Source organism: Prionailurus viverrinus, chromosome C1, assembly GCF_022837055.1.
Source record: "Prionailurus viverrinus isolate Anna chromosome C1, UM_Priviv_1.0, whole genome shotgun sequence".
Classification (NCBI taxonomy): Eukaryota; Metazoa; Chordata; class Mammalia; order Carnivora; family Felidae; genus Prionailurus; species Prionailurus viverrinus.
In genome coordinates, this window is record NC_062568.1 from 206,373,513 (window position 1) to 206,400,920 (window position 27,408).

At 50.4% G+C, this 27,408-nt stretch overlaps 2 protein-coding genes across 5 annotated transcripts in view; one reads left to right on the forward strand and one right to left on the reverse strand.

Annotated features, from left to right (window-relative positions):
• Positions 1-3,479: 3,479 nt before the first annotated feature.
• On the reverse strand, positions 3,480-13,976 carry UBIAD1 (UbiA prenyltransferase domain containing 1). 3 transcript variants are annotated; one of them, XM_047870839.1, is made up of 3 exons: positions 13,213-13,976; positions 12,998-13,079; positions 5,809-5,937 (listed from the first exon to the last, which is right to left on the reverse strand). In XM_047870839.1, the coding sequence occupies exons 1-2, from the start codon at positions 13,736-13,738 to the stop codon at positions 13,045-13,047; spliced, it is 561 nt and encodes a 186-aa protein (XP_047726795.1). In that variant the 5' UTR covers positions 13,739-13,976; the 3' UTR covers positions 5,809-5,937; positions 12,998-13,044. The 3 variants fall into 3 exon arrangements, with proteins under 3 accessions (XP_047726794.1, XP_047726795.1, XP_047726796.1); XM_047870838.1 differs by lacking the exon at positions 12,998-13,079 and having other exon boundaries at positions 3,480-5,937; XM_047870840.1 differs by lacking the exons at positions 5,809-5,937; positions 12,998-13,079 and adding an exon at positions 12,598-12,681.
• Positions 13,977-18,094: 4,118 nt separating this feature from the next.
• MTOR (mechanistic target of rapamycin kinase) overlaps positions 18,095-27,408 on the forward strand; it is a 135,336-nt gene continuing 126,022 nt past the window's right edge. For both annotated transcript variants that reach the window (XM_047870834.1, XM_047870835.1), the window contains exons 1-6: positions 18,095-18,185; positions 20,161-20,336; positions 21,006-21,114; positions 21,816-22,048; positions 23,542-23,742; positions 24,693-24,827. In XM_047870834.1, coding sequence (XP_047726790.1) covers positions 20,175-20,336; positions 21,006-21,114; positions 21,816-22,048; positions 23,542-23,742; positions 24,693-24,827 — 840 coding nt within the window. In that variant the 5' untranslated portion in view covers positions 18,095-18,185; positions 20,161-20,174. The remainder of the gene's footprint in view (positions 18,186-20,160; positions 20,337-21,005; positions 21,115-21,815; positions 22,049-23,541; positions 23,743-24,692; positions 24,828-27,408) is intronic.

Here is a 27,408-nt window from a genome sequence, read left to right on the forward strand (position 1 = left end):
GCGCTGAAAGAGTCCAAGGTTTGAATTGTGCTTCCTTCACTTACTACTTGGATGACCCTGGGAGAATTTAATCAAGTCCCTGAGGCTCAGTTTCCTCTCTTCTGAAAAAGGGATCTTAATACTCCATTCATGGGGTTGTCCTGAGCATTAAAAGAATGTATTTTCGCTTTCAGAACAATGCCTAACACACACCTAATAAAGCTAATTAGCTATCACCTAATAATAAAGTGATAGCTTTATTATTGTCATTCACTCAGTCACTCAGCAAACATTCATTTCGAGGCGTCCGGGCGCCAAGAAGGCGAGCTGGATCTGAAGTGCTACCTTAGACAGTAAGTAAAACAGGTCCTTGTGCACCAGTCCTGCCACCTACTGGGGGAGACGGACAGCAGTCATGTTGACATGCCCCCAAAGGCACCGGGGCCAGCCCCCGGGGCTTCCCTGTTAAACCCACCATGACCCTAATGAGAATAATGCTGAGGCTGGCTGGGGGACAGAGAGACAAGGATATGGCAGGAGGGTGGGGGTGGGGACTTGGGGTGCCCCTTGAGTCACACAGCACAGAGGGCTGCCTCTCTGGATGTATTAGCATCACAGTGCGCCCCCAGACCAACTTCCCTTTCTGTCCCAAACGTCATTGACATCGTGTGATCAACACCCTCCCAGAGCTCTCCGGGTGTCCAGTGGGTCGGGGGCACTGAAGGGGTCTGTGCCTTGCAATTCTAGCCTTTCCCCCACTGAGGAACCACCTGCAGGTGCTCCTGAAGAGCCCGGGCTCAGCCCTTGTCACCTCTGCAGGCAGGGGACCCCCTTTGGCATCCTGGCTCAGTTACTCACGGTGGGAGGGCTGTACCGATTTGAAGAAGGGCAAATCACAAATGTCAACTGGCTGAGACCCAAGTGCCAGGTTCTTGCCAGAGGCACTGCTTTTACACCAGCCGGCACACAGTCGAGCCCGGAATGAAAGAGGCTGACAGTCCATTAGCAGCAGAGTGGTCTGCGAGGCTCGGAGGAACAGAGCTGTCATCCACTCCACTTCAAGGGCAAAATCAACTCTTTGTGTGCGTGTGTGCGCGCGCACGTATGTGTGTGCGTGTGTGTATACTCTCTAAAAAGAGGAACATTAATCACAGCTGTGCCTGCTAAAATAGGCACACAGACAACAATCTGACAGCACAGAGAGGAAGTGGTGACATATTTCTTGTCCTCTGTCCTTCCAACCCCTGGGAGCAGGTTTGAGAGAAAATCCCAGAAAAACAGAACCACTCTATCACAGGATTGGGAGACCCTTAAGGTCTTCTTGTCCACCCCTCTGACATCCAAGTCTTTGCTTCATTGTTTCTGACAAGCCATCCTTCACTTGAATGCCTCTCGTCACAGGGAGCTCACTACTACTGTGAGGTTTTGAATATCCCACCTGCCAATTTCTCTAATGGCTGGAAAGTTCTTCCTGACCTAAGAGCTTAAACTTGGGGCCATGTTAACTTCTATCCATTGGTCCTAAGTTTGACCTTTGAAGTCTCACACACACACACACACACACACACACACACACATATCCCTCCGGTTAGTCTCCTTGACATGCCGACATTGTTCTAAGTGTCCTGGCCAGTGTGCCTATTGCTTTCGGGACAAGATCCAGCCTGTTAATCATTATCTTCAAAATGCAGTTCCCATACCGGGGACATAAAATCTCTGCTGCAGCTGTTACCAGCGTGAAAACACACACGCACGTGCACACACACACACACGTGCACACAGAAATAAAGTTCCTCTGACTGCATTTTCATCCATTTCTCATTTCATACCGTATTCCCAAATGCCTTGCTGAGATCCAAGTGTATTCTATCCATGGCATGTTTTTGACCCATCCCCAGATTGACTATCAAGAATAAAAATAAACACACAAGAAAGGAAAAGAGCTCAGAAACGGACCCAGCCCCCTATATAGAATCCAACAACACAGGGATGGCAGGGCCTGCGCTTTTCCTTGTTCTGGACACTAATCGCCTATTAATTTGCCTCGGATCACATTAACCTTGACGGAAGCCAGAACTCATTACTGACTCAAACTGACCTTCGGGCCAGGTAACGGGCTCAGATTTTGGTGTGTTGGTTTGAACACAGGACCAACGGAAAAACTAATAACACGTGATGTATTTCATTGCCCCACTCCAGAAGAAGCCAGCATGGAGTCCCCGGGTTGGGATTTTGGGCAAAGGTCCTGCAACGGCTGGAGACGCAGGAAGTGCTTTGAACAGGGGAGGTGGACTTATTAGATTGTGCAGCGAACAGGTGCTTCCCGCCCAGCCAACACCCCTGGCCTCCTGCTCCCCCCACCCGAGACCCAGGAGTCCTGGGTGATCCCAGAGGGATGGGAGTGGGCCCAACAGGTGACTGAGGTTGAATTTCCAGCCACCCCCCTGGGAAGCAGAATAAATCTGACTCACAGAAATAAAGGCACGGGATATTGTATCCCAGGGTCGTTGATAAAATTCACACCCACCACATCGACTGCTGCCGCGCCACAGATCTCCCCCTTCTGACGTCACACGAGTTGATTTGGGGACCCAAGTAGACTTATTCATGCGAATTTTCTCCTTTGACCCATCAAAGCAGCCTTTCGATTTATGAGGATCCTAACGGTCAGCCATTTTCTAAGCTCTTCCTCCAAGGTTTAAAAAAGCCTGCGAGGGGCGCCTGCGAGGGGCGCCTGGGTGGCGCAGTCGGTTAAGCGTCCGACTTCAGCCAGGTCACGATCTCGCGGTCCGTGAGTTCGAGCCCCGCGTCGGGCTCTGGGCTGATGGCTCAGAGCCTGGAGCCTGTTTCCGATTCTGCGTCTCCCTCTCTCTCTGCCCCTCCCCCGTTCATGCTCTGTCTCTGTCCCAAAAATAAATAAAAACGTTGAAAAAAAAAAAAAAAAAGCCTGCGATTTAGGCTAATTCCAGTCATTGACAGGTGTTGGATCCGGCCGGCTGGAGGGTGGAGGGCAGAGGGCAGGCTCACATGGGCCACTAAAGGCCTCCTTGCCCCTTGACAGGACGCCCTCATCAGCCAGCTCTCTCCCCGCAGTGTGTTCCGTCTCCCACAAATTCCTCTGACTAGACTGGTATCCGGTCTGCATATCTCTGCTCTGTTCCTAGGGACACGTTGTCAAATGCCAGCTGAAACCCAAATGTCCTCTATCAACTACATGTTCTCCACCCATCAGCGCAGCGACCCTACCAAGGAAACAGAAAAAGAATGCAGGACAGGACAGAGGAAGTGAGGATGACCTGGCCCGGCTGGTTCTAAGCGGTCCCTCCCGTCTTTCCTAAAGGCCCCTCAAATCTGGCCAAACCCCTATCCAGATTCGTCGGCGGAGGTCAGGCGCCGCACCCGCACCCCCCGCCAAATGGCCCAGTGTTCCTGCGCTGTCCTCCTGAGATTCATGAATCAGTTCACAGCAAGACAGGAAGTAGGAGAAAAGCAGAGACAACTGATAAGACATTGTTTTTATTAACAAGTCTAAAGAAAACCTTCATTGAGTCAGGGGGTGTAATACAAATTATGGTGACCTGTATATAAAACCTGGCACCAAATCCGGCCTTTTAGAAACATTTATATAAAAAAATACGCGTTAAAATCTGTACCATGATGCAGTGCAGAGGCCGGATGTCACCTCCCGACACGTGTGCTTGCAAAGGTGGGTCTGGTCTGGGGATACAGGGAGCTCTGGTCCTGCGGCCACCGGAGTGAGCCCTGTGTGAGAATGGCCTGCTCTGAAGAGATGTCACGAGAGCCTATCTTTGAAGGCAGGACCCCTATGAGCACCAAAATGCCACAAGCCTGGCGTCAAAACGAGAGTGGTGCTGGGAAGAATGGCAGGAGAGGAGGGCCGTCCTTCCTTCTCGTCACTGGGCTCTAACCACCATTCGAGGGTCCCGGAGCTCTGCAGTCAAACCACCTTTAACTTTGGAGGAACGTTTGCAATTTCCAAGTATGTTTTTTCCCCAAGTAGACTGACCAATCTTAAGGAGCCAACTCATAATCAGCCTGACTTTAAGGGTGAAGAACTAATTCTTGTCATTTTTGGCAGGCCGGGCCCCTGAATCACCTATCTGAAAGTCTGCTGTAATCACAACGGAAAAGCATGATGATGACGGTCTCAATCTATTGCAGTCTTGGACCAAATGCAACTGGGCAACTGTAGCCCAGAAATTACACTTTGCAGGCAATGAAGTGAAAAGCAGCATTGGAATTCCCCCATCCTGGGCACAAATGATCTCTGCACAAGGCCACTGAAGCCTTTGGGAGCAGCGGGGTCAATGCTGCTCATCTGTCTTCAAAGACGAAGACACGGTTCCTTCTCCGGCAGGGCCCTTCTTCCGGCTGAACAGGGTCAGGACTGTGTCTGTCGGCTTATTCGTTCAGGGAAGAGCTGACTTCCCTGGGGCTCTGTGGAAAGTGACAACTGTCCTCAACTCAGCTGCTAAGCTGCTACCCAAACAGTCAGGCTGCAAGGACAGGAGACGCACAAATGGGAACCGGACAGAAATGGGGGGTGGGCACAGGGGAGCATCAGGAAAGGCAATAGGTGGGGGAAGAGGCGGCCTTGTGGGCTTTAAGGAGTCTGCAAGGACGGTGCCTCTACAATTTCAGGGCTCCTAATAGCTACTGAAAGGGCTGGAGTCATTCCAGTAGATTCTATACAGGGAAAACAGCTGCCCCACCAAATTCTATCCAAAAGCAGAGTGATTTTCTCAGCTGCCTCCAGGGTGGGTTTTTGTTTTTTTTGTTTGTTTTTTTTTCCTTTCCCAGCCCTCAGCTTGACTATCTTGCTGCAGGACACTCAGCTGTGGCAATAAGTGAAAGGGGGGACGAAGGACAAACGCGCCTGACACACAACCCAGGCACAAAGCTGGGAGCCACGCTGGACTGCTAACGAGGGACTCTCTCTCAAGCAGTGTATTTTAGGACGCAAGGGCTCAGGGTAAGAGACGGATGCTCCTGTGTCCCGGGGCCCAGCACCGATCGCCAGCGCATCCTGCAAGACCAGCACACCGGGAGGAAGCTGGCTGCGTGTCAATGGAGCAAGGAGGAGCCCAGTTACAAGGGCTCTTGAGGACCGGAGGCCAACCTGGTGGCTCCTTCACAAAATCTTAGGGCCTTTGAATCCACTTTAAAGTGACCCAACAGCACCCCCTAGTGGAAATTATAAATAAAACAAGGGCCATGCTTCCAGTTCACCTTCTGATACAAGTGGTTCCAAGAGTCACCATCAAACGGAATCACACAAAAACAAACCTTATCTTTAAAAGCATAATAATTAGAAAAAAGGTGGGAGTTCAGAAGCCATCCTTAGGCCCCTCACTGCCAAATCAGCCTCCCTCCTGTGATTCTCTGCCTTCGACAAACACACTCTAAGATGAGGGGGCACGGACGGGGGTGGGGAGGGCTCCCGGGACCCTCAGAGTTTGGGCAGACTGCCCGCTGGGGCCAGGATGATGCCAAAGACGTAGAAGAGCCCCAGCAGGAGGTTGAGTTTGGCAGTCCTCTGGGGCAGTTTGTTGAAAGCCTGGCTCCGGAACTGTCTCTCCAGGGAGAAGGCCATGGGAATGGTGAGCAGGGGCAGGGCCAGGCTGATGCTGCAGCGTGTGGCCAGGATGCTGAAGATCAGGTAGGGCAGGAAGAGCAGCGTGTTGTAGAGCACGTAGGAGAAGGTGGGGCCGATGAGGATGGCGAGCGTCACGATGCCGGCCTCCCTGTCGGATTCCACGTCCCTGGTGTTGTTGGAGTGGAGAATGGCCTCGGTGCTGAGGGCGAGGGGGATGGCGTAGACCAGGGGGAAGACCGCCAGGGACCCCACCTGGACGGCGTAGGCGAACATCACGGCCAGCGGGCCGAAAGTGATGAGGATGACGAGGTCTCCCAGGGCCACGTACTTGAATCCGATTCCTACGGCCAGAAGACCCAGAGAGGAGGTGTGAGATCCAGGGCTGGAAACGGATGGCCGGGAGCAGGGAGTTCTCAGAGACCACAGGCAGTCGGCGAGCTCCCTGCCCTCCGGAGCACACCTGAGGTTGTCTCCAGTGACACAGAGGGGCAGGGAACACTCCTCTCTTAGCACCCAGTTGGGCTTCGGGTCGTCCCCACGCTCTCCTTCCTACTGTCCCCCAGCAAAGTCCTACAACAAACAGCAGTGGGCTCCCACCACACGCGATTCAACGGGGGAGCCCACGGAGGGTCTAAATGGTCTCACGGGCCACTTTGGTTTCTCTCTCCCTTCGCCGGCCCGTGCGAGACATCGCTTCTGTCGGTCAGTACCTCACAGAAGGCCCATCCTAGTCTCTTACTTTTCTCCCTCCTTCTTCCACAGCCTCTAGTTTAGAAAACCCGCAGCGAATCTCAGTGAAATCTGATGGTGCCCAAACTCCACATAAAGAAACCTTCGTCCACGTAACGAGGAAAACGGCTAAGACGGGTCTCCCCTGCTGCTTCCCTTCTCTGGTTCCCGTGAAGTCCCAACGACCTCCCCCCAACTCCTCCTCCCCCACGAAGTTCAAACCAAATCCTCCCCCCCGCCCCGTGAACTCCTCCTGGACTGCCAACCCGCTTCAAATCCTGTCTAAACCACTTCGTCAGAACCTGCCCAGTTTTCTCCAGCGATGCCACACTCCATCTGGCCTCACTCCCATCTCCAAAGAGGAGTCATGGTCATCCTATGCCTGGAACATGGTGACAGCCATGCTTATGACCCCACACCCCCCCCCCCCCCCAGATCTAATCTTCACGGGCAGCCAGAGGGGTCCTTCCAAAATACTGACCTGAGGCACCTGGGTGGCTCAGTTGGTTAAGCATCTGACCCTTGATTTCAGCTCAGATCATAAATTCACAGTTCATGAGGTCAAACTCTGAGCTATCAGGGCAGAGCCTGCTTGGGATTCTCTCTCTCTCTCTCTCTCTCTCTCTCTCTCTCTCCCCCCCCCCGCCCCTCCCTTGCTTGCTCTCTCTCAAAATAAATAAATAAACATTTTAAAAAATACATAATCTGACCATGCCCTTCCTCCAACATACACCTCAAAACCCTTATCACAAGCTGTCCTCGGCATCCTTCACGGGCACCCCTCTGGCCCCGCCTCCCTCCTCCCCACCTCACCTTAAGCTCCCCTCCTCCTCCACTCATACTTCTGTCGGTTCCCCAAGGCCTTCAGGCACGCCACCCCGCCTTTGCCTGGCAGACTCCTACTCACCCTTCAAGACCTTAAAGACCATTCCTCAAGACAGCCCCTCCTCACTCGCTAGGCCACAGCCGGTCCCCCTGCAATATGCTCCCAGGGCACCCCAGATGTCCCCCTTCATAAAGTTCATCGTGGTTCTAATTACTCAGTCTGCATCCTCCCCTCAAACCAGAAGTTCCACGAGGGCGGGGCCTGGTGTCTGGCTTGTTCACAGCTCGCTCCCCCACGTGGGCACAAAGGCTGAACACAGAGCTACAGTAACAAGCACCTGGAGCTGGGGCTGAGGTTAAGGAAAATGACCCACTCAGAGGGAGGCAGCATGGAGTGGGTGGGGTATGGTACACACACACACACACACACACACACACAGAAGCTTGGGAAACCTCCCGATCTAACCAAGCTTCCAACGCGTGGCCTCAGGATCAGGAGACAAAGAAAAGTACTGGGTCATCAACTGCATTTTAACCAGCCGAGAACGATAAGGGACGGTGGTCTGCAGATGACCTAAGGCCAGGGCAGCCAAAGAATGGGTTCAGCCCAAGATCACCTTCACACTGGTAGCTGGGCTTCTTTGCGGCTGTTTCTCTTCCAGCTTTCTTGAAAGAAAACTGGCTTAGAACACAGTGAAAGCGTAAGGTCTACGACGTGTAGACTTCCTACGTTCATATATCGCAAGATGACTGCCGCCACATTTAGTTGGGGTGCTTTGGTGCTAAATGACCACCCTTGGTTCTTTAGACTGAAGCGTCCCCAGGGAAGTGTTGCCATAGCCGTGGCCCCCGGTACCCGCCAACATGCAGCAAACGCATTCCGCACTCCCCAAGCAGTGTTGTGGGAAGTCCTCTGAGGACATGCCCTCCGGGAGGAGATTCTCTCAGCCAGAGCACTGGTTCCTGTACTAAGTTAGCCAGTCAATGTCTCCTGCAGAATCTCACACGTTGAGGGAACAACCTCTGCCCAAGGAAGATGCCAGGCAGGAAGGCTCCCAGCAGGGACCCGGCATGCTTCTCCACCAGCTGCCCACTCTTCTTTTGCTTACATGCCCAGCTCTCCAGGTGGATGTCAGGGCTGTAGCTACGGAAGAAGACACAACAGCTCTACAGCCTTGACAGCTGGCTAGATTACCCAAGAACATCCCCTTCGATCACCGGGCAAAAGCGATGTGAGCAACGTGGAATGAAACCTGGGCCTGCAAAGATAGGCCCCCACCTTGAACAGGTCCCACACAAAAACCAACCACAAACCCACTCGAGAGCTGAGACAGGTCTGGTAGCCTTCTTGAGGTTATCTGACACAAGAAAACGATAGAGCCCTTGGGGAGAAAGCTGCTTCCTAAGAGTCGGACGGACGTATGGCCCAGGGCTCACGCGCTCCACCTGCTTCAGAATGCGGCCCACCTCGGACCTTCCCACCACCATTTTCCAAATGAGCCAACACAGTGAAAGACTGGATAAGTTCTCCGCACAGCGGCCAGAATGAATCTGTTAGAACATAAATCAAAATGTTGGCAAGGACGTGGAGTAAATGGAACTCTTAAACATTGCCAGTGGGAATGTAAGTAATAGTACAACCACTTTAGAAAACGCTTTGGCAGGGCGCCTGGGTGGCTCGGTCGGTTAGGCGTCCCGACTCTAGATCTCATGAGGCTCAGGTCTTCATCTCGGGGTGGGGGTGGGGGTGGGTGGTCATGAGTTCAAGCCCCACGTCGGGCTCCCCAGGGGGCATAAAGCCTACTTAAAAAAAAAAAAAGGAAAGAAAAGAAAATGCTTTGGCAGCTTCCCATAAAGTTCAACATTCATCTACCCTATGACCCCAGCAATTCCATTCCTAGGCATTCATCCAAGAAAAATGAAAACAAATATTCAGAGGAAGGCTTAAACATGAATGCTCAGGGGTGCCTGGGTGGCTCAGTCGGTTAAGCGTCCGACTTCGGCTCAGGTCATGATCTCACAGTTCATGGGTTCAAGCCCCGCGTCGGGCTCTGGGCTGATGGCTCAGAGCCTGGAGCCTGTTTCCGATTCTGTGTCTCCCTCTCTCTCTGCCCCTCCCCCGTTCATGCTCTGTCTCTCTCTGTCTCAAAAATAAATAAACATTAAAAAAATTAAAAAAAAAAAAAACCATGAATGCTCAGGCACTTAAACATGAATGCTCAGGCATAAAAGCCAAACTAGGGACACAATCCAAATGTCTCTGAACAGGAGAAAGGATAAACAAATTGTGGTATGTCCACACAATGGATACTACTCAGCACTTAAAAAGGAACTACTCAAGACCACCACGCTGAGCAAAGACACCAGGCACAAGGATTCATACTGAGTGATTCCACTTATATAAGGTTCCAGACCAGGCAAAACAATCTCTGTGAAAGAAATCAAATAGTGGTGGCCTCTGGATAGGGTTGGGGAGAGTGGAAATTGATGGAGAAGTAAGTTTTTGAGTCACGGAAATGTTCTGTATCATGACAGGGTGTGGGTTATACAACTGCCTGCATTTGTCGAAATTCCTCAAACGGTAACACTTGAGATCTGTGCATTTCACGGTAAGCAAATTATATCAATAAACGCCAATGGTTTAAAAAAAAAAAAAACATAAATCATATCATTACATAATATGCTCAATACTTTTCTGTGTCTCCCCGTTTGTTCATTCAATGGATATTAAGTACTGAGTATATGCCAGGCAGTGTTCTGGGCGCCCCATGCGTTCAGAAAGAACAGAGATCCAAATCCCTAATCCCAGGGAGCTTACAGTTTTAAGGGGAAGACAATTAACAAAGTCTGGTATGTTAGAAGTAGTATGAACTGTGGGGCGTCTAGGTGGCTCAGTCAGTTGAGCGTCTGACTCTTGATTTCAGCTCAGGTCACGATCCCAGGGTCGTGGGATCGAGCCCTACTCTGGGCTCTGCACTGAGCGTGGAGCCTGCTTAAGATTCTCTCCCCCCCCCGCCCTCTCTCTCTCTCTCTGTCCCCTCCCCTGCTCATGCTCTCTAAAATAAAAAAAAATAAAAATTTGTAAAAAGGAGTAGTATGTGCTGTGAAGGAAAACAGAAAATAGGAAAGGTACTTTGGGGGAAAACACAGGGGGTGTGTGTGTGTGTGTGTGTGTGTGTGTGTGTGTGTGCGTGCAGGCACTTTTATTTTACTTTACTGTCTTTTATTTTTATCTGCTGCAAAAACTTTGTATTGTAATTTTAAACAGGGTAGAAAGTAAACCCTCACAAAACAGCAGACATGTGAGCAAATGGGTGGAGGAGGTCAGAAACTGAATCCAGCAGACAGAAGGAGTAAGGGGGTTCCAAGCCAAGGAAAAGGATCTACAAAGGTACAGCATGTCCTGCCTGCACCAGAAAGAGCCAAGAGGACAGTGTGGCTGGAGCATGATGAGCAGGAAGGAAGAAGGGGGCAGGTCAGAGAGCTGGAGGGAGGGGAGAGGGAAACAGATAAGGCACTGTCCTGGGGCTCACTGTGAGGACCCCGGCCTTTCCTCTGAACAAGATGGGAGCCATTAGAAAATTCTGAGCAGAGGACTGATGTAGCTGCCTTATGTTTTCACAGGACTACTCCAGCTCTGATTTGGGAGCACCCTGAAAGGCATATCGATAAAGAACCTGCTGCCATTTTTGAGGAGACGACAGCGGTGGCCGGAGGTGGTGGGACGCAGCCAGATCCCAAATGCATTTTGAAAGTGGAGTCAACAGGATTTGCTGATGGACTGGATGGGAGAAGGAAGGGCCAAGGATGATGCCCGTGACTTTTAGCCTGAAGAACTGGAAGGAGGAAGCTGCCACGGAATGAGATGGGGAGAGGTGGGGAGCAGGACAGGATTCTTAGGGGCGATCAGGGCTTTGGTTTCAGACACAACGGGCTTGAGATGCCTGTGAGATCTTGGGGAGAAGCTACTGAGGGAGAAGTTAGGCGAGTCTGGGGTTGAGTGGAGAAATCTGGAACAGAGGAACACCTTTGAGAGTCAGCAGGTTAACAGATGGCATATGAAGCCATGAGACTGGCTAAAAGCAGCCGGAGAGTGGATGGAGTTAGAGGAAAGGGGTCCAAGGACTGAAGCTGGAGGCTGGGAGTAAGGAACAACTAACTAGCAGGGGAGCCAGAGGCCCTGTGAGGCCAGAATGGTCCAGCCCTGAGTGGCCTCCCCAACAGTACCTCGCTCCCCCTCTCAATCACACTGGCCTTTCATGGATCCTAAAGCACGCTGAGCTCTCCCTGACCCCAGGGCATTAGCATGCGCTACTCCTCCAGCCCTGAAGGACTCGCTCCCAAATCAGACCCAGTTACTCTGCCCTGTAGCTTGCTCCTTATCCTTCAAGGGCCTCTTCACCACCGCCCCATGCACGGTCTACCACAGCACCCTACTGATTTCCTTCACAGAGCTGTTCACAGCTGGTTGCTCTGTCATAGTCTCCCCACCCCTTCCTTCTTCTCTCCCCCTCTTCACATCAGAGTGCCCCAGGTCGCAGTCCTGGTCTCCATGGGTCTCTATCACCACTCTTCCCTCTGGTGATCTCATCCAGTCACACAACTTTATCTCTGTGCCAGAGACTCCCAAATATCTGCATCTACAGTTTAGGCTTCTCCTTGGAACTCAGGTGCTTATATCCGGCCAGCCATCTGACATCTCCACTTGGAGATCTAATACATTAAAATGTCCCAAGCCAGTCTCTCAGTTTTCTTCCCCCCCCCCCCCCAAACCTGTCTTCATCCTTCTCTAGCTCCCTTGACATCGAGTCCATCATTTCAAGTGCTCAGGCCCAAACCTCTGAGTTATGTTGGATTCCCCTGTCTCTCTCCTGCCTTGTATCTCATCCATCAGCAAACCCTGTTCACCTTCCAAATATATTCAGAATCTGACTACGTCCTCCCTTCTCCACTACCACCCTCATCCAGGCCACCAAACCTCTCTTGCCTGGATTGCCGAACAGCCTCACCTTTTTGCTTCCGTCCTCGCCCACTCACCTTTACCCGTTCTCAATACCGCACCCAGACTGATTCTTTTAAAACATGAAGGTCTCCATAATCTCTGTGCTTCTCTGCGTCCCCAAACATACTTCTCTCTGGTTTTACCTTTTTACTCACTCCCTCACTCAATACCAGACTCTTGCGGTTCCTTAAACTTTGAAGCACACTCCTGCCTTAAGGCCTTTGGTAACTGCTATTCCAAGATTTGAAACATCCCTCCTCTAGATACATGCTTAGCCAACTTCCTTCTATCTGTGCTCATATTACCTTTTTGATGAGGCCTACCCTGATCAAACTACTTCAAACGGTCAGCTATGCCCTCCTTCCTTGCCTTACTTATATTTTCCCCATAGCACTAATAATATTTTCATATACGATGACCAGGGTACCAACTCATCGGGGCTTACCTGGAACTTTCCCGATTTCAACACCAAAAGTCCAGCATCTTGGGAACCACCTCAAGTCCTGAGCAAACCAGGACATTGGTCATCCTAAATATAATTTATTGTTTTTATTTTCCAGGTCTCCTCAAGATCTATGAAATAACTTCCACAAGGGCAGGGATCTGCGACTCCTGGGTTCACACAGAACAGTGCTTGGCACATAATAGGTGCTCAATACGTAGGACTTGACCACCTGCCCATCACTACCTTAATCAGCCTGTTGTAAGGAGTCACACAGCAAACTAGCTGCCAGTAATTAGCTGTATAATTCTGAGTTCTTCAAATTTAATTCCTCTAAAATTTGAAACCGTGGCCTCCTAAGATACGACCATCGAAAGAAAACCAAATAGAAAAATTTACATACACGTGATTCTGTGATTCCTACCATCCATAAGCCAAGCTGGGATCTTCTCAAGTCACTACTGTTTTCAAAAAGTCCACATGACCTACACGTTACAGGTTTCACATAAATGGCCTAACTCAGAGAAAAACCTTTGGAACCTCTTCTCCAGCCCTGAAACTCCGATGCAAATCAGCAGTTTCCCGTACATGCAGCCAGGAAAACAGGCCAATTCTTACCTCCCGTGTAGAGAAAGGAGCCAGACAGGCCTCCAAAGTAGATGAGAGCCAAGTGCTCCAGTTTCAGAGGGGACAGGTAGTAGAGACAAGCGGCACAGACACAGCCCAGAGTGTAGAGGAAGACTCCAAACCGGACAACATCCTGGGGCTCCAAGATTCGGTCCACCAGGGTCCTGTCATCACTCTTTTTGTGGTCAATGCCCTTGGAAAAGTCATAGTAAGTGTTGACCAAATTGCCAGCCCCATGCACGGCAAGGACGGCCACGGCACAACCCACCAGCAGCCTGGGATCCAGGACGCCCTGGGATCTGTAGGCCAGGGCACTGCCCAAGGCCACCGGGGTAAGTGAGGCACTGAAGCTCCAAGGCCGCAGGGCCAGCACGTAGGAGGCGCATTTCTGCCTCCAGGAGCGTTGGGGAAGCCTGTCCTGCTCCGGACAGTCGTTCCCCAGCAGGTCCCTGTCCCCGACCTTGGCCGTCTCTCCCGCCTGTATGTTAATCTCCCCCGGAACCTGAGAGGCCGCCATGGAAGCTGCACGTGGCTGAAGCCAAAGTTAATAGTGAGCCACCCACGGCACAGCTACCGCTCAGCGGCGAAGAGGGGCGGGGCGGCCGGACCTGACCTTCCTTCGATTCCGCCCCGGGGCAAGGCTGGGGAGGCGGCGGGCCCCGGGGGCAGCACCGAGCCGACCAGGCAGCCCACGAGGCCCGACGGCACCGCCCCGACCTCCTGTCACCTGGGCGAAACCTGTCTCTGGACCTCAGTCCGCGGCTAGAGCCCAAGGCCGAACTGCGGCCACGCGCCTTAGGATACTGGAGCCGCCATCTTGTGCGCCAGCCTCCGAAGGCCCGCCCGGAAACAGGGACCGACCGAGCGGGCCGGGCCGGTGCTGGCGGGGCCGGGGCCAGGGCGGGGCCGGGGGCGGGGCCTGGCGGGCCGGGGGCGGGGCCTGGCGGGCCGGGGCGGAGCCTGGCGGGCCGGGGCGGAGCCTGGCGGGCCGGGGCGGAGCGGCGACCCCGCGGCCAAGCCCCTCTCCCGCCGGGGGTCCGAGGTCCTCAGCTACCCCCAGACTCGCAGGAAACGGCCTCAGCATCACAGGAACTTACCTAGAGCTTCCATTCACCAAAATAGGACTCACTCATTTTTTTCATTCAACGCGTATTTATTGAGCACTTACTATGCTAGGCAGCAGTGAACAAAATGGACAAAAATCAGGGAGGGCATTGAGGGCAATGAAACAGGTAGAATTACCTCCCACTTTTTAAATGGGAAACGAAGCTCTGAAATGGGAAATGATATCTAAGAAATTATTAGCTCTAGTAATAATCACCACGGCAATAATTCCCGCTTTTTATTGTGAACGATTACCATTTGCCATGTACTGTCCTGCCTGCCTTTTTATCCATACTCTAGGTTACTCACTTATTCATGCAAATAACCGTCTTCCTCCCCACTCTGTCTGGTGGCCAGCTTTGGCTCTTCATTGCCCGCCTTCTGGAAGCTTATGGGCCATAGCTGTAGCTCATTCTGGCTGGAGGGAGCCAACTGTTAAATTTTCAGGAATTTTCTGAGCCCGTCATTAAGCACAGCCATTATTAAAAATTAAATTGTACAAACTTACAATTAGATAAATTATATTTAAAACAAAGTTAACAAAACTCATTACTTCCCAATTATCTCACTCCATGTTACCATTTGTTTCTTTTGTCTGTTGTCTATCGCATTGTGGAAATATGATATAATGACGGGCTACCACTCATCTCTCCCAGCTTGGGAGGCTATATGATATCCCAAAGACGCATCCTATTAGAATCAATTGGCCATATGGAATTTGCAATGAAAAGCATTGTGCATTTTATTATTACTTAGAAGTTACGTGCTAGATACATCCTTTATATTGGTGACAGTTATAATATGCATGTAGCATATATGGACGCGGGACAGACTCCATAATTTTGGTGCCTAGTGCAAAATAAAAATGTGCAGCCCCTTGGTCAAAAAGCATTAAGAGTTTCATTAAGAGCAATACAACCTCACACAGCCCCAAAGCCAGCCCTTGTACATACAAACATACCAACATGTCCCTCCCCCCACCCCCACCTTATCAGCTAGCTGGTTGTTAAATATTTACATCTCTACTACCTAACACATACCTGTGATGCTGGCCAGACCCAAGTGTCCTCTGATGCCAAGTTGGACAAGAGGAAGAAGCAGATATATCAAAACCCTGGCTCCATCGTTTACCAATTCTATAACCTAATCCCTCTCTATCTCAGTTTACTCACGTGTAAAGTCTGAACAATATACAACAACATGCCTCCCAGTTCAAGAATGTTGAATGCCTCAATGTTCAAGAATAACAGTGATAGAATTTATTGACTGCTCACATGCGTCATAGAGGGTTTTAGGTACTTTACATATGTTAGCATTTAACCCCACCACACTACTTACGGAGGTAAGTGCATTATAATCTCTTTGGTTTTATGATAAATAAATTGGTATAAAGAGACTAAGTACCTGGTCGTATAGCTAGTAAATGTTGGAGCAAAGTTTCAGATTCAGTTAGACTCCAAGCTGCTTTTAACCACTACTTTATAATGTCTACCAAAATGCCTGATACTTTGTAAGTGCTCAATAAATATTACTTACCATTTTAACATGATAAGAAAGCTCTTCGTAAACTGAAAAGAGACCTACATATGTATTGCTTACTGTTGTTATAAAACCATGTGATTGTTAGTTAGAAAACAGGGCCTTATCACAACTTAGGGTGGCAAAAACCTCATATATTGCGGGTGGAAATGAAAATTAGTACCTCCCTTATAAGAACAATATGGCAATGTCTGTCAATTATACATGCATTTACCCTCTGACCCTGTAATCTGATTTCTGGGTATTTATTTGGTATAGCTTCCAGGGGAAATATTATATATGTACAAAAGCATTCTTTGCTGCATCATTAGTAATAGCAAGAATACAAGTGTCCATCAACAGAGGACTGGAAAAATAAATTACCATACGTCCATGTGATGAAATACTATGTATCTATATAATAACAAAAGAACAAGGGAGCTTTCTATAAACTAAGAAACATCTCCAAGATCTACTAAAATTGTTAAAAGTGCAGAACAGTACAGATAGTAACCAAAAGGGAAAATAGGAGTACGTATAAAAAGAGAATCTGCCAACGTGTTTTGTTAGCCACAGAATATTGCCAAACCTCTTTAATTTGGCATTTCAGAACTTCTGGAAACTTAAATATCTACAATGGACACTTCTTTCTTTCCTTTCAAATTTTTATCTAAATTCTAGGGGCGCCTGGGTGGCGCAGTCGGTTAAGCGTCTGACTTCAGCCAGGTCACGATCTCGCGGTCCGTGAGTTCGAGCCCCGCGTCAGGCTCTGGGCTGATGGCTCGGAGCCTGGAGCCTGTTTCCGATTCTGTGTCTCCCTCTCTCTCTGCCCCTCCCCCGTTCATGCTCTGTCTCTCTCTGTCCCCAAAATAAATAAACGTTGGAAAAAAAATTAAAAAAAAATAAATTCTAGTTAGTTAACATATCATATAATATTGTTTTCAGGAGTAGAATTTAGTGATTTATCACTTAGCATCCAACACCCAAGGCTCATTGCAAGTGCCTTCCTTACTACCCATCACCCATTTAGCCCATCCCCCATCCACCTTCCTCCATCAACCCTCAGTTTGTTCTCTATCCTAAAGAGTCTCTTATGATTTGTTTCCCTCTCTCTCCTTCTTTCCATATGTTTATCTGTTTTGCTTCTTAAATTCCACAAATGAGTGAGGTCATATGGTATTTTAGACACTTCTTTTTATTACACAAGTAATTGATGGTAATGGATAAAGGAAAAAATATGCCCTCTCCGTATTTCATTGCATCTTAGTTGCATATCCCTCCCCCACCCCCGCCCTGAATAGACACATAAGAAATATATAAATGCTTCATAAGGGGTTATATTATACTTCTATTGTTGTACAGCTTGTATTTTTAAAAATGTTTATTTTGAGAGAGAGAGAGAGAGAGAGAGAGAGAGCGAGCGAGCGCACCTACACAAGCAGGGAGGGGGCAGAGAAAGAGAAGATCCCAAGCAGGTTCCGCACTGTCAGCGAGGAGCACAATGCCGTCAAATGCCATTTTTGCCATTGACTGTTTGAAAATATGTTTTTAATTAATTATTTTAATTTTTTAAAGTAAGCTCCACATCCAAGGTGGGGCTTGAACTCAGGATCCTAGATCAAGAGTCACAGGCTCCACCCCCTGAACTACCCAGGAGCCCCTGGATGTTTTTAAGTGATGTTGCTTTGAAAGTATTTATTTAGGAGTAGGTCATTCAGTTAAAACTTGGTTATGGGAATGATCTTGTGAGCTAGGTAATTTTGGAAAACTGGGAAATTCTAACTAAAAACGCTTTTAAACGCACATTGCATTTCAAAGAAGAGAAATCACGGGTGCATAATTAGCGCTGGTCCCAAAGTTCTACATCTTTGCTCTCTTAAAGACAGGGCACCACGTCGCTCACACCCTGGTTACAGCGGTACCCACACACCAGGATCCGGACGGCCACAGTGTCGATGCAGCGGGGAATAATAGTAGCGATGCACCGGATGTGCGCGTGGAAGTGGCAGAAATCAACTCACGAGCGATTGGTTCTCCCAAGTGGACGCAGTCCTCTTTTAAGCCTCCTTTCGTCTGCCACTGGCCGCGTGGTTTGTCTATTTGAACAGTCCCCGCCCCCTAGAGAAGCCGGGTCCCAGGCCTCACTTCTCCTTCATTTCTATTGGTCTGCCTTCCAGTCCATCTTCTCCTTGCGCCTGGCGATTGGTCCTCAGCCCTAGAAGTCCGCCCTCCCTCCCGCCCGGCTTAGAGGACAGCGGGGAAGGCGGGTGGTGGGGCCGGGGGCCTGAAGCGGCGGTACCCGCACAGGTGGCGGCAGCCGAGGCCTTGGCCGAAGCCGCGCGGTGAGTCTGGGGCCTGGCACCGACCCCTCTAAGGTGGAGGAATCTCCAGACCCAGGGTCAGCCTGGTCCGTTGGGGGGGGGGAGGGGGGGTGCCGGGAAGTCGCCCGTCTGGTCCGTGAGGTCCCTACGGACTTGGGCGCCGTCTGAGCCCTTGACCACCACCCGGCGAGGCAGCACCCACCTCCTTCCGGACCCCCAGGAGACCCCCGGGCCCCTCAGCCTGCCGTGTGTCCCTGGCGCGGCGAAGGGCGGCCCATCAGCTCCGGTACCGCCGGGCGCCTTTGGGTCTCCATGCCCCGCAGTCACCCCATCTTCCGAGCCACCTACAGGTTGTCCTCAGAGAGGAGGAACGTCCGTGTGTGCCCCTTGCACTGCACCCTGGGGACCTCTCAAGGACCCAGTCCCCAGAACTGAGCTGGGTTCCATCCTGGGGTTTCATCCTTTCTGCCCTCCCCACCCCCATCTCCAGTTTCAGCCACCCCAACTTTAACTTCTGCCAGCCGTCACCAAGACTCTTAGGATATTGGACTTACAAGTATTTTAGTTGAATTCTGCCTGGAGCAGATGGGCCTGTGGGCCTTAGACCCTGTGAAGATACTCTGGTTTCTTCCTGAGAATGAGAATTCCTTGCCAGCCTCCCTCCCCCTCATCGCAGAGGCGGGGCACACACCCCTTCCTAGTTTTCTCATCAGGGATCCTTGGGTTTCCTCTCCCCTGAAGGATGACATTTCCTTCTGCAGCCTTTTTCTTGGCATTGAAGTACTTAAAAGCCTTACAAAACGAATTATTCCCTAATTTTTTTTTTCTCTGCATCTCACAGATAATTTCAAAAATAAGAATTTTGGAAAAATTGGTGTTCTAATATAATGTGGACATACCTCGGACCGGTATATGTGTTCCTCCCGCAGCAGTCTGGGCTGAGCCCTGTTATGGCCACTTTATGGTGGTTGCCTGATTATTTGTATTTCCCTCTAGATTGTAAGCTCAACTGAGAGGAGGGACAGTATATAATTGAGGAACGAATGAGTGATCTCAGGAATGAATCAGTCTCTTTTAGCTCACATTCCAAGTACTGGTACTTAAGAGAACTGCACTGTCCAATATCATAACCACCAGCCACAGGTGGCTTAGAGCATCTGAAATGTGACTAGTTGAAGTTGAGGTTGCCCTGAGTGGAAAATGCACAGTACAAAAAGAGAACGGAAAGTACATCAGTAATTTTTATGTTGGTAACATGTTGAAATGATATTTTGCATCTATTAGATTTAAGAAATGTATTAATTTCATCTGTTTCTTTTTGCGTCTTTTTGATATGGTTGCCAGGAGATTTAAAATTACATTTATGGGGGCAACCGGGTGGCTCGGTTGGAGAAGCATCTGACTCTTGATTTTGGCGCTGGTCATGGTAATTAACAGCTAACGGTTATTAAGAACTCACTGTGTGCCTGGCACTGAAGCACTTTTTAACATTTATTAACTCACTTAATCTGTAATTTAATACATAATTTTGGACTGGATTTGAACCCAGGTAGTCTGGCTTCAGAGCCCACAGTTTAACCCTGTCTGCTATACTGCCTCTTTTTTTTTTTTTTTAAGTCTATTTATTTATTCTGAGGCAGGAAGAGAATCCCAAGCAGGCTCCACACTGTCAGCACAGAGCCCGATGTGGGGCTTGAACCCGCGAGATCAAGTCCCAAAGCTGAAATCACGAATGGACGCTTAACCGACAGAGCCACCCAGGCGCCCCCCACCCCCCACCCCGCCTCTTTTAAACACCAGTCATTGTGCAATGAATCAAGGCTTTCTCTACATTCCTCAGTGAGGTCTCCCAACCTTTTTAGGATCCCCCCCCCCCCCCCCCCGCGCTGCCGACAACGGGCAGAGAGGAGATCCGTGTTGAGGAACGGGCACCATAAATATATTCATGACACCATAGTTTGTTATGCAAAATATTGAGGGAAATTTCTCTCCAAAGAACCTCAGGTCAAGATGCTGGGAACCGGACCTGCCACCACCACCACAGCCACCACCACGTCCAGCAACGTGAGCGTCCTGCAGCAGTTTGCCAGCGGCCTGAAGAGCCGGAATGAGGAGACCAGGGCCAAAGCTGCCAAGGAGCTCCAGCACTATGTCACCATGGAGCTTCGAGAGGTCAGGGCTTCTGGGCTTTGTCGTGGAGTATTGGGCCTCAATGCACCGGCACTGGTTTTGATTCCTTCTGACGGCTGAGTGAGGATTTGGAAAACAAAGACACCCAATTTTTCCTGTCTGTAGGGTGTGCCGGTTCCTTTGTAGTGGCTACACATTTCTGTGGCATTTCCTATGCTGTGCTTCCTTCCTCCTTTCCTTTTTCTTTCTTTCTTTCTTTCTTTCTTTTCTTTTCTTTTCTTTTCTTTTCTCTTTCTTTCTTTCTGTCTGTCTGTCTGTCTGTCTGCCTTTCTTTTCCCACCGTATTCCAGACCTTCAGTTCTTTCTATCTGATAACCGTAGTCGGGCTGGGTTTGAGGAGCCGGTAGCCTGGGGCTTTCTAGAGAGAGAGCATGCTTGATGTCGGGACGGTGTCTCTTGCTCATCCTTGTAACCCCAGGATGTGGCCTGCCATGGGGTAGATACTCAACAGGCATTTGTTCCACATACAAATGAGCTGTGGGTTCATCTGCTCAACAGTTTACAGCTATAAACGTGGGCAGTAGTTCTGTCCTCTTCGGCGTGAGCCAGATCTGCTGGCCACCTCTCAGTCCTGACCTTTGGGAGCCCCCCCCCCCCCCCCCAGCATCAGGGAGATATTAGAAGTTGTTCTGAGTACATCTTCTTCCGCAGATGAGTCAAGAGGAGTCTACTCGCTTCTATGATCAGCTGAACCATCACATTTTTGAACTGGTTTCCAGCTCGGATGCCAATGAAAGGAAAGGTGGCATCTTGGCCATAGGTAAGGGCAGGGCCTCTGGTGACGGGGACAACTGGGAATGAAGGGCGGTCACCTCTGTGTCCACTGCACCTGCGTCCGCTGCTTACTAGATGCTGAGTTCCTACCTGTTTCATGAAATTTTGAGGAGCCCTGTGGCTTTCAGTGTACTTATTCTTAGCAACGGTCCTGGGATGGTGGCACAGCTGATGTCTTCAGATACAGAGTCTCAGAACCATTACGCAACTTTCGTAATGCCTGAGCCAGTGCCTGAGCCGAGACTGCAAGCCAGCTTTCTCCCCCCCCCCCCCCAACCCCGTGTGGCTCGTTGCAGGCTCTGGTTTCCCTGTCGGGCAGTTCGGCGTAGTGGGGCTCACAAATGGAAAGGCGAAGTTGGGGTACAGTGATACAAAGCATGTCATTTTCACATCCCAGGGTCCGGTCTGGTGCATTATTATTCATTCTCCGTTTTACTCCTTTTCTTCTTGGGAAAACACATTACGTGTCCTAAAACAAGATTGTTTTACTTTATGTAAGTAGTTCTGGCGCAGATGTCAAACCTGCTGCTTAAAATGAAAATATTGTCTGCATCCTTCCCACCTGGAAGTTGCGCTTGGTACTCAAAGCAGAAGGAAGGGGTCACGCGCCAGCCTTCCTGTCAGGGCCGCGCGCTCTCCGGGACCGGACGTGCCCATCCTCACCTTTTGTCTTCCTGTCTTTCCCAGCCAGCCTCATAGGAGTGGAAGGCGGGAATGCCACCCGTATCGGCAGATTTGCTAACTATCTTCGGAACCTCCTCCCCTCTAATGACCCAGTTGTCATGGAGATGGCATCCAAGGCCATTGGCCGCCTTGCCATGGCAGGCGACACTTTTACAGCTGAGTATGTGGAGTTCGAGGTGAAGCGAGCCTTGGAGTGGCTGGGCGCTGACCGCAACGAGGGCCGGAGACACGCAGCCGTGAGTGCCCGCGGGGAGGGGTGCAGCTGGCCGGGGAGCAAGGGGGCCCTGTCGGGGTCCTCCGCACCACGCGCTCGGGTCCCTGAAAGGCAGGCGGTGAGGGGACGCTCCAGGCAGAGGCGCTGTGCTTCTTAGGGGCCTTCGGTTCTGTCCTGAATCCCTTTCTCTTTTTGCCCCAAGCTCCGTACCCAAAGAGGAAACTTGAAAGTTCTCTTCTGTTGCCCAATAGGCACAGCCCTGAGTGCGGTGCTGTCTGGACCTCTGACTTCTTAGACTCAAAACTGCCTCCTGAGCAGAAGGTTCCCCCCTTGGCCACAGGCAGACGAAATCACAAGCCAAAAGGCTCCTAAAGCCCCAGACAGCTGTCCTATCTGTGTGATCCTGTCAGTGTCTCTGTCAAGGTCTCTCTGCTGTCCTATGGGAACACAGAAATACTAGGAGGAGGAGAGGAGCGGGGGCAGTGGGAGTGGTGGTCTGCCTCCTTTCAGGCCTTTCTTGTTTATTTTCTAGGCGTTTGTTGATTGGTGGGCACCTGGTCCAAACTCCCTCTTTCCCCATTGGCTCTTCTGCAGTTGGGGGAATGGGAGCCTCTCATCCTCTCGTGGTGCATCCCCACTGCTTTTTTGAGGCTCGGCCCTGAAAAAAGCCTGGTATGAGAGACCAGGCTTCCAGGCCGCGAGATGAGGGAGAGTCTGTCCTTGAGAATCTGGGAATGAACGTGGTGGGGCATCATTTGGATCCTTTCCTGTTGGCTCTGTCTTCAGGAGCCAGTACCACGAGGAGGGACCCTGGTACTGGGGGAGGGACAGCCATGTGGACCCTGCTTCAAGGTGGCTTTGTCCTTCCTAACTCTGAAACTCGGGCCAACCTCTGACCTTCAGTTTCTTCCACTGTCAGATGGACATATAGCAAAATTAAATATTGAATGGGATTATTAACTCATTTAATAAACGTTTATCAAGGGGCGCCCGGGTGGCTCATTTGGTTAAGCGTCCCACTCTTGATTTCAGCTCAGGTCGTGATCTCACAGTTCGTGAGCTCGAGCCCCGCATTGGGCTCCGCGCCAGCAGTGCGGAGCCTGCTTGGGATTCTCTGTCTTTCCCACCCTGCTTGTGCTTTTCTCTCTTTCTCAAAATAAATAAACATTTAAAAAATAAATAAATGTTTATCAAATACCGCTGTGCTCCAGGGATGGTTTTAGGCTGTCATTGGGACAGAATGCAAAGCGTAAACATGTCTCCCTTCCAGAGCTCATGTTCTAACATTATGAGAATCCTATGTTTGTAAACACCCTAGGATAATGAGCACTGAGATTTTCGATCAATTTTTCTTTTATTCCTATGTCCCCAGAGGTTCCCAGCTAGAAGAGAGGACGAGTCTGCTCCTTTCCTGATGTATATACACACAGGCTCCAGGATGGCAAGAAGCCGCATCCTGATGGGACGAAACTCTCTGATACAGACGAAGGTTCTCTGTGTGCTTTTCTCCCCCAGGTTCTGGTTCTCCGCGAGCTGGCTATCAGCGTCCCCACCTTCTTCTTCCAGCAAGTGCAGCCCTTCTTTGACAACATTTTTGTGGCCGTGTGGGACCCCAAACAGGCCATCCGGGAGGGAGCTGTGGCCGCCCTTCGTGCCTGTTTGATTCTCACCACCCAGCGTGAGCCGAAGGAGATGCAGAAGCCTCAGTGGTACAGGGTGAGGAGATGGTTCCGTTGCATTCGCCTGCAAAGCACATTTTTAAAAAATGTTTATTTATTTTTGAGAGCACGAGCAGGGGAGGGGCAGAGAGAGAGGGAGACACAGAATCGGAAGCAGGCCCTAGGCTCCGAGCTGTCAGTGTGGAGCCCGACGCGGGGCTCAAACCCGCGAGCCGGGAGATCATGACCTGAGCCGAAGTCAGAGGCTTTACCGACTGAGCCACCCAGGCGCCCCACAGCACGTTTATATACAGCACCACCTGGCCTAAGGGCCGCAACAGGGCCCTCGCCACAGAGCAGATGTCACTTTTGTGTTGGTCTCAAGTGGTTTCTTAAGCTCAGTATGAGTCAGTACTTATCTCATTGGATTTCATTAATGCAAAGATCTGTTGGTGGCCACACCATTATTTTACGTGCCACTCAGGATGAATGAAAACGTGATACAGTAAAACTATGACTTACTGCCATCTCATCACCAGTTATAAGAGCTCTCCTCTCAGAGGTGTGAAAATATAGAAAAATGGGTGTCTGAGAAGCAGCGACAATGATACTAATTTAAGAAGTGCCAGGGCTCGTGACGTTAGACGAGAGAGACCTGGAACTTCTTAACTAAGAGCTGGTACTACAAAGAGATTCCTAAACGTGGCACCGGAGACCTGGGTTCTAGGGTTGGCTTTGCTATGTGACGTTGGACAAGTCATTTAATTTCCTTGAGCCTCTGGTTTTTATCTGTTAAGTGGGGATGGTCGTGGCCTCTGCCTCATGGTACGGTGCACGTTGAAGCTAAATTAAACGAGAGAGCTTGGTGAATCCCTATCGTTGATGTTGCTGGCACAAGCCACTGAGCAGGCATGGTAACACCTCAGGGTCCCCCATGCAGAAGGGGCGGGCTGGTGGTCTTTCTCCCTTTGGACATGGGGTAATTAACACGTCCCGTGTCTCTAATAGCACACGTTTGAAGAAGCAGAGAAGGGGTTTGATGAGACGTTGGCCAAGGAGAAGGGCATGAATCGGGATGATCGCATCCATGGAGCCTTGCTGATCCTCAACGAGCTGGTCCGAATCAGCAGCATGGAGGGAGAGGTGAGGAAGCGTGTCAGAAGGGAGTCTGGCTTCCCCCATGCCGTTCTGTGAACAAGACAAGGCGAGATCCTTGTCCTTACAGAGGACGTTTTATAAGGGAACCAGGAAATAAGCAAGTCGATGAGGTCACTTCAGCAGGCACCAAGTCCTGTGAAATAACGGGTTGGAGGGTAGCAGTGGGAGGGGACTTCCTCTCTGGGGCGGTGCTGTTTCAACTGAGACCCACATGATGTGGAGGAGCGAGCTTTGTGCTGCATGGTGGTGTACCAGGAAGAGGCTTTGAGGTGGGAGAGAGTTTGGCAAATTCAGGGAACAGAAAAAAGGGAAATGTGGTTGGGGCACGGAGAGCAAGGGAGGTTGGGGGAAGGGTCAAATTCTTAGGCCTCAGGGTCGCGGTCAACACTGGCTCTTATTCTCATAAGCGTTGGAGATGCGTGCCCAGGGGAGCGGGGTGAGGGCCTCCATTTTTAATAATCATTGGCTACTGGTTCGGGGAAAGCTCATGCAGTGGCGGGAATGAAAGCAGGAGACTCGTTAGGGGGTTGTGTTTAAAAGGACTTTTGTCAGGGAAACAACTTATGGTGGGGGCGGGGGACGTGGAGGGAGCAGGGAGAGGCCGGCTAGCCATCAGCAGCCATGAGACAGCAAAGGAAAGTGACAGGAGCGTGCTAGGCTACCTGGCAAAGCCACCATGGGGGGCTTCCGGCCACCGTGCCCCCCCCTCCCCTCCCCCCCCCCCCCCCCCCCCCGGGGAGCCCTGCCTCAGCATTCCTCCTGCCTCCTGCGTTGGCTAGAGGCAGCCCGTGGCAAATGTGGCCTTGGCACAAACGTGATATTTTTAGAGTCGTGGCCGGGGCCGTTGTCAACTGCACTCCTTGTAGTTGATCCTGTTCTCCTGGCTACCGTGGGAGGCTACTGGAGTAGTCTGGGCAAGTGATGGTGGTGGCTTCCCTGGGGTTGGCAGTGCAGACACTGAGAAGTGGATTCAGTGTCAATCCACTGACACTGGATTCGGGATACATTTGGGAGTAGAGCCCCATCCACGGGTCTTCCTACGGGGAGCAAGTTGGTGTGGAATTTTGCCCCAGGGCTTCTTGCTTTAATAGACCGGATGATCATTTGGTGATGGCTGTGCTGTAGATGCGGGCGGCCTGGGCTACACTGTATGGAGAGCTCAGGAGTCCGGCTCGGAATCCCCATTCATGTGTACACTGTGTGACTTGGGTACATTATTTTACTTCCTTTACCTCATTTTTCCTTGCTGTTAACGGGGATCTCCACCTCACTGGGCTCCTGGGAGGTTTCCAAGTACACTTGACCCTCGAACAACACAGGTTTGAACTGCATGGGTCCACTTCTAGGTGGGTTGTTTTCGGTACACATACTGGAAAACTTTTTGGGAGGTTTGTGACCGTTCGAAAAAACTCACAGATAGGAACCTCATAGCCTAGAAATTAAGAAGCTAAGTATGTCACGAAGGCGTAACATAGATGTAGATCCTAGTCTTATTATTGACCATCGTAAAATATACACAAATCTCTTGTTAGAGTTAAACGTTACCTAAACTTATGCACACAAGCACTCACAGACTATACCTGGTGCCATTTGCAGTCGAGAGAAATGTGAACAAACACGAAGGTACAATATTAAATCCTAACCGCATAAAATTAACTGTAGTACAACCGTACCGACTCTAGTAATCTCGTAGCCACCTCTGTTGCTGCTGCAATGAGCTCAAGTGTTGGGAATGTCTGGTTAAAACACTGTGCGAGGCTGATCATCTCCGTGTGCCCAGTTCACCCCTCCAGTAAGTCGCGTGTCGCAAAAGCGGTCTGTCGATCTGTCTCCGTCCTCGTGTGTTTTTCGTCGCGTTCAGTGCGATACTGTAAACAAACCTTGAATAATTCTGTGGAACCCATGTGAAGTGCCACTGGCGAAGTTCTCCCAAGAAGCAAAGTCATGATATTGTAAGAAAACGTTGCCTTGCTTGAGACGTACCGCAGCTTGAGGTCCGCAGCTGTGACTGCCCACCGTTTCAGGATAAATGAATCCAGCATTTAATCCACCGTTGCAAAAAAAAGAAAAGGACGCTGAAGCGTGAAACTGTTGCCACAGCTGTGCCCACAGGCGCAAATCTCTTGCACTTTTTGAGAAATAGCTTTTACATTTATTTATTTTTGATAGAGACAGAGCACAAGTGAGGGAGGGGCAGAGAGAGAGGGAGACACAGAGTCCAAAGCAGGCTCCAGACTCCGAGCTGTCAGCACAGAGCCCGACGCGGGGCTCGAACCCACAGACCGCGAGATCATGACCTGAGCCGAAGTCGGACGCTTAACCGACTGAGCCACCCAGGTCCCCTTGTGAAGTATCTTTTGATCGCATATGGTAAATGTAGCTTTTATGTGGGTGCAGGATTGCCTTAAGGAAGGCATACTTAAAGACTCTAATGTGATTTGAGAAAAAGCAAAGTCATTATATGACAACGTAGAGCGAATGGAAGGTGAAGGACCTAGCACCGGAGAATCGGATGCCAGCAAAAGATGGTTTGATGAGTTTGGAAACAGGTTTGACTTAAAAAAAA

What these genes read in the sequence shown, in the direction of transcription:
- UBIAD1 (XM_047870838.1), bottom strand. Translation starts at nt 13,738, where the DNA reads ATGGCGGCCTCTCAGGTTCCGGGGGAGATTAACATACAGGCGGGAGAG. An exon ending in CTCCTTTCTCTACACGGGAG is followed by an intron (nt 5,938 to 13,212) that starts GTAAGAATTGGC and finishes TTCTGGCCGTAG; the next exon opens with GAATCGGATTCAAGTACGTG.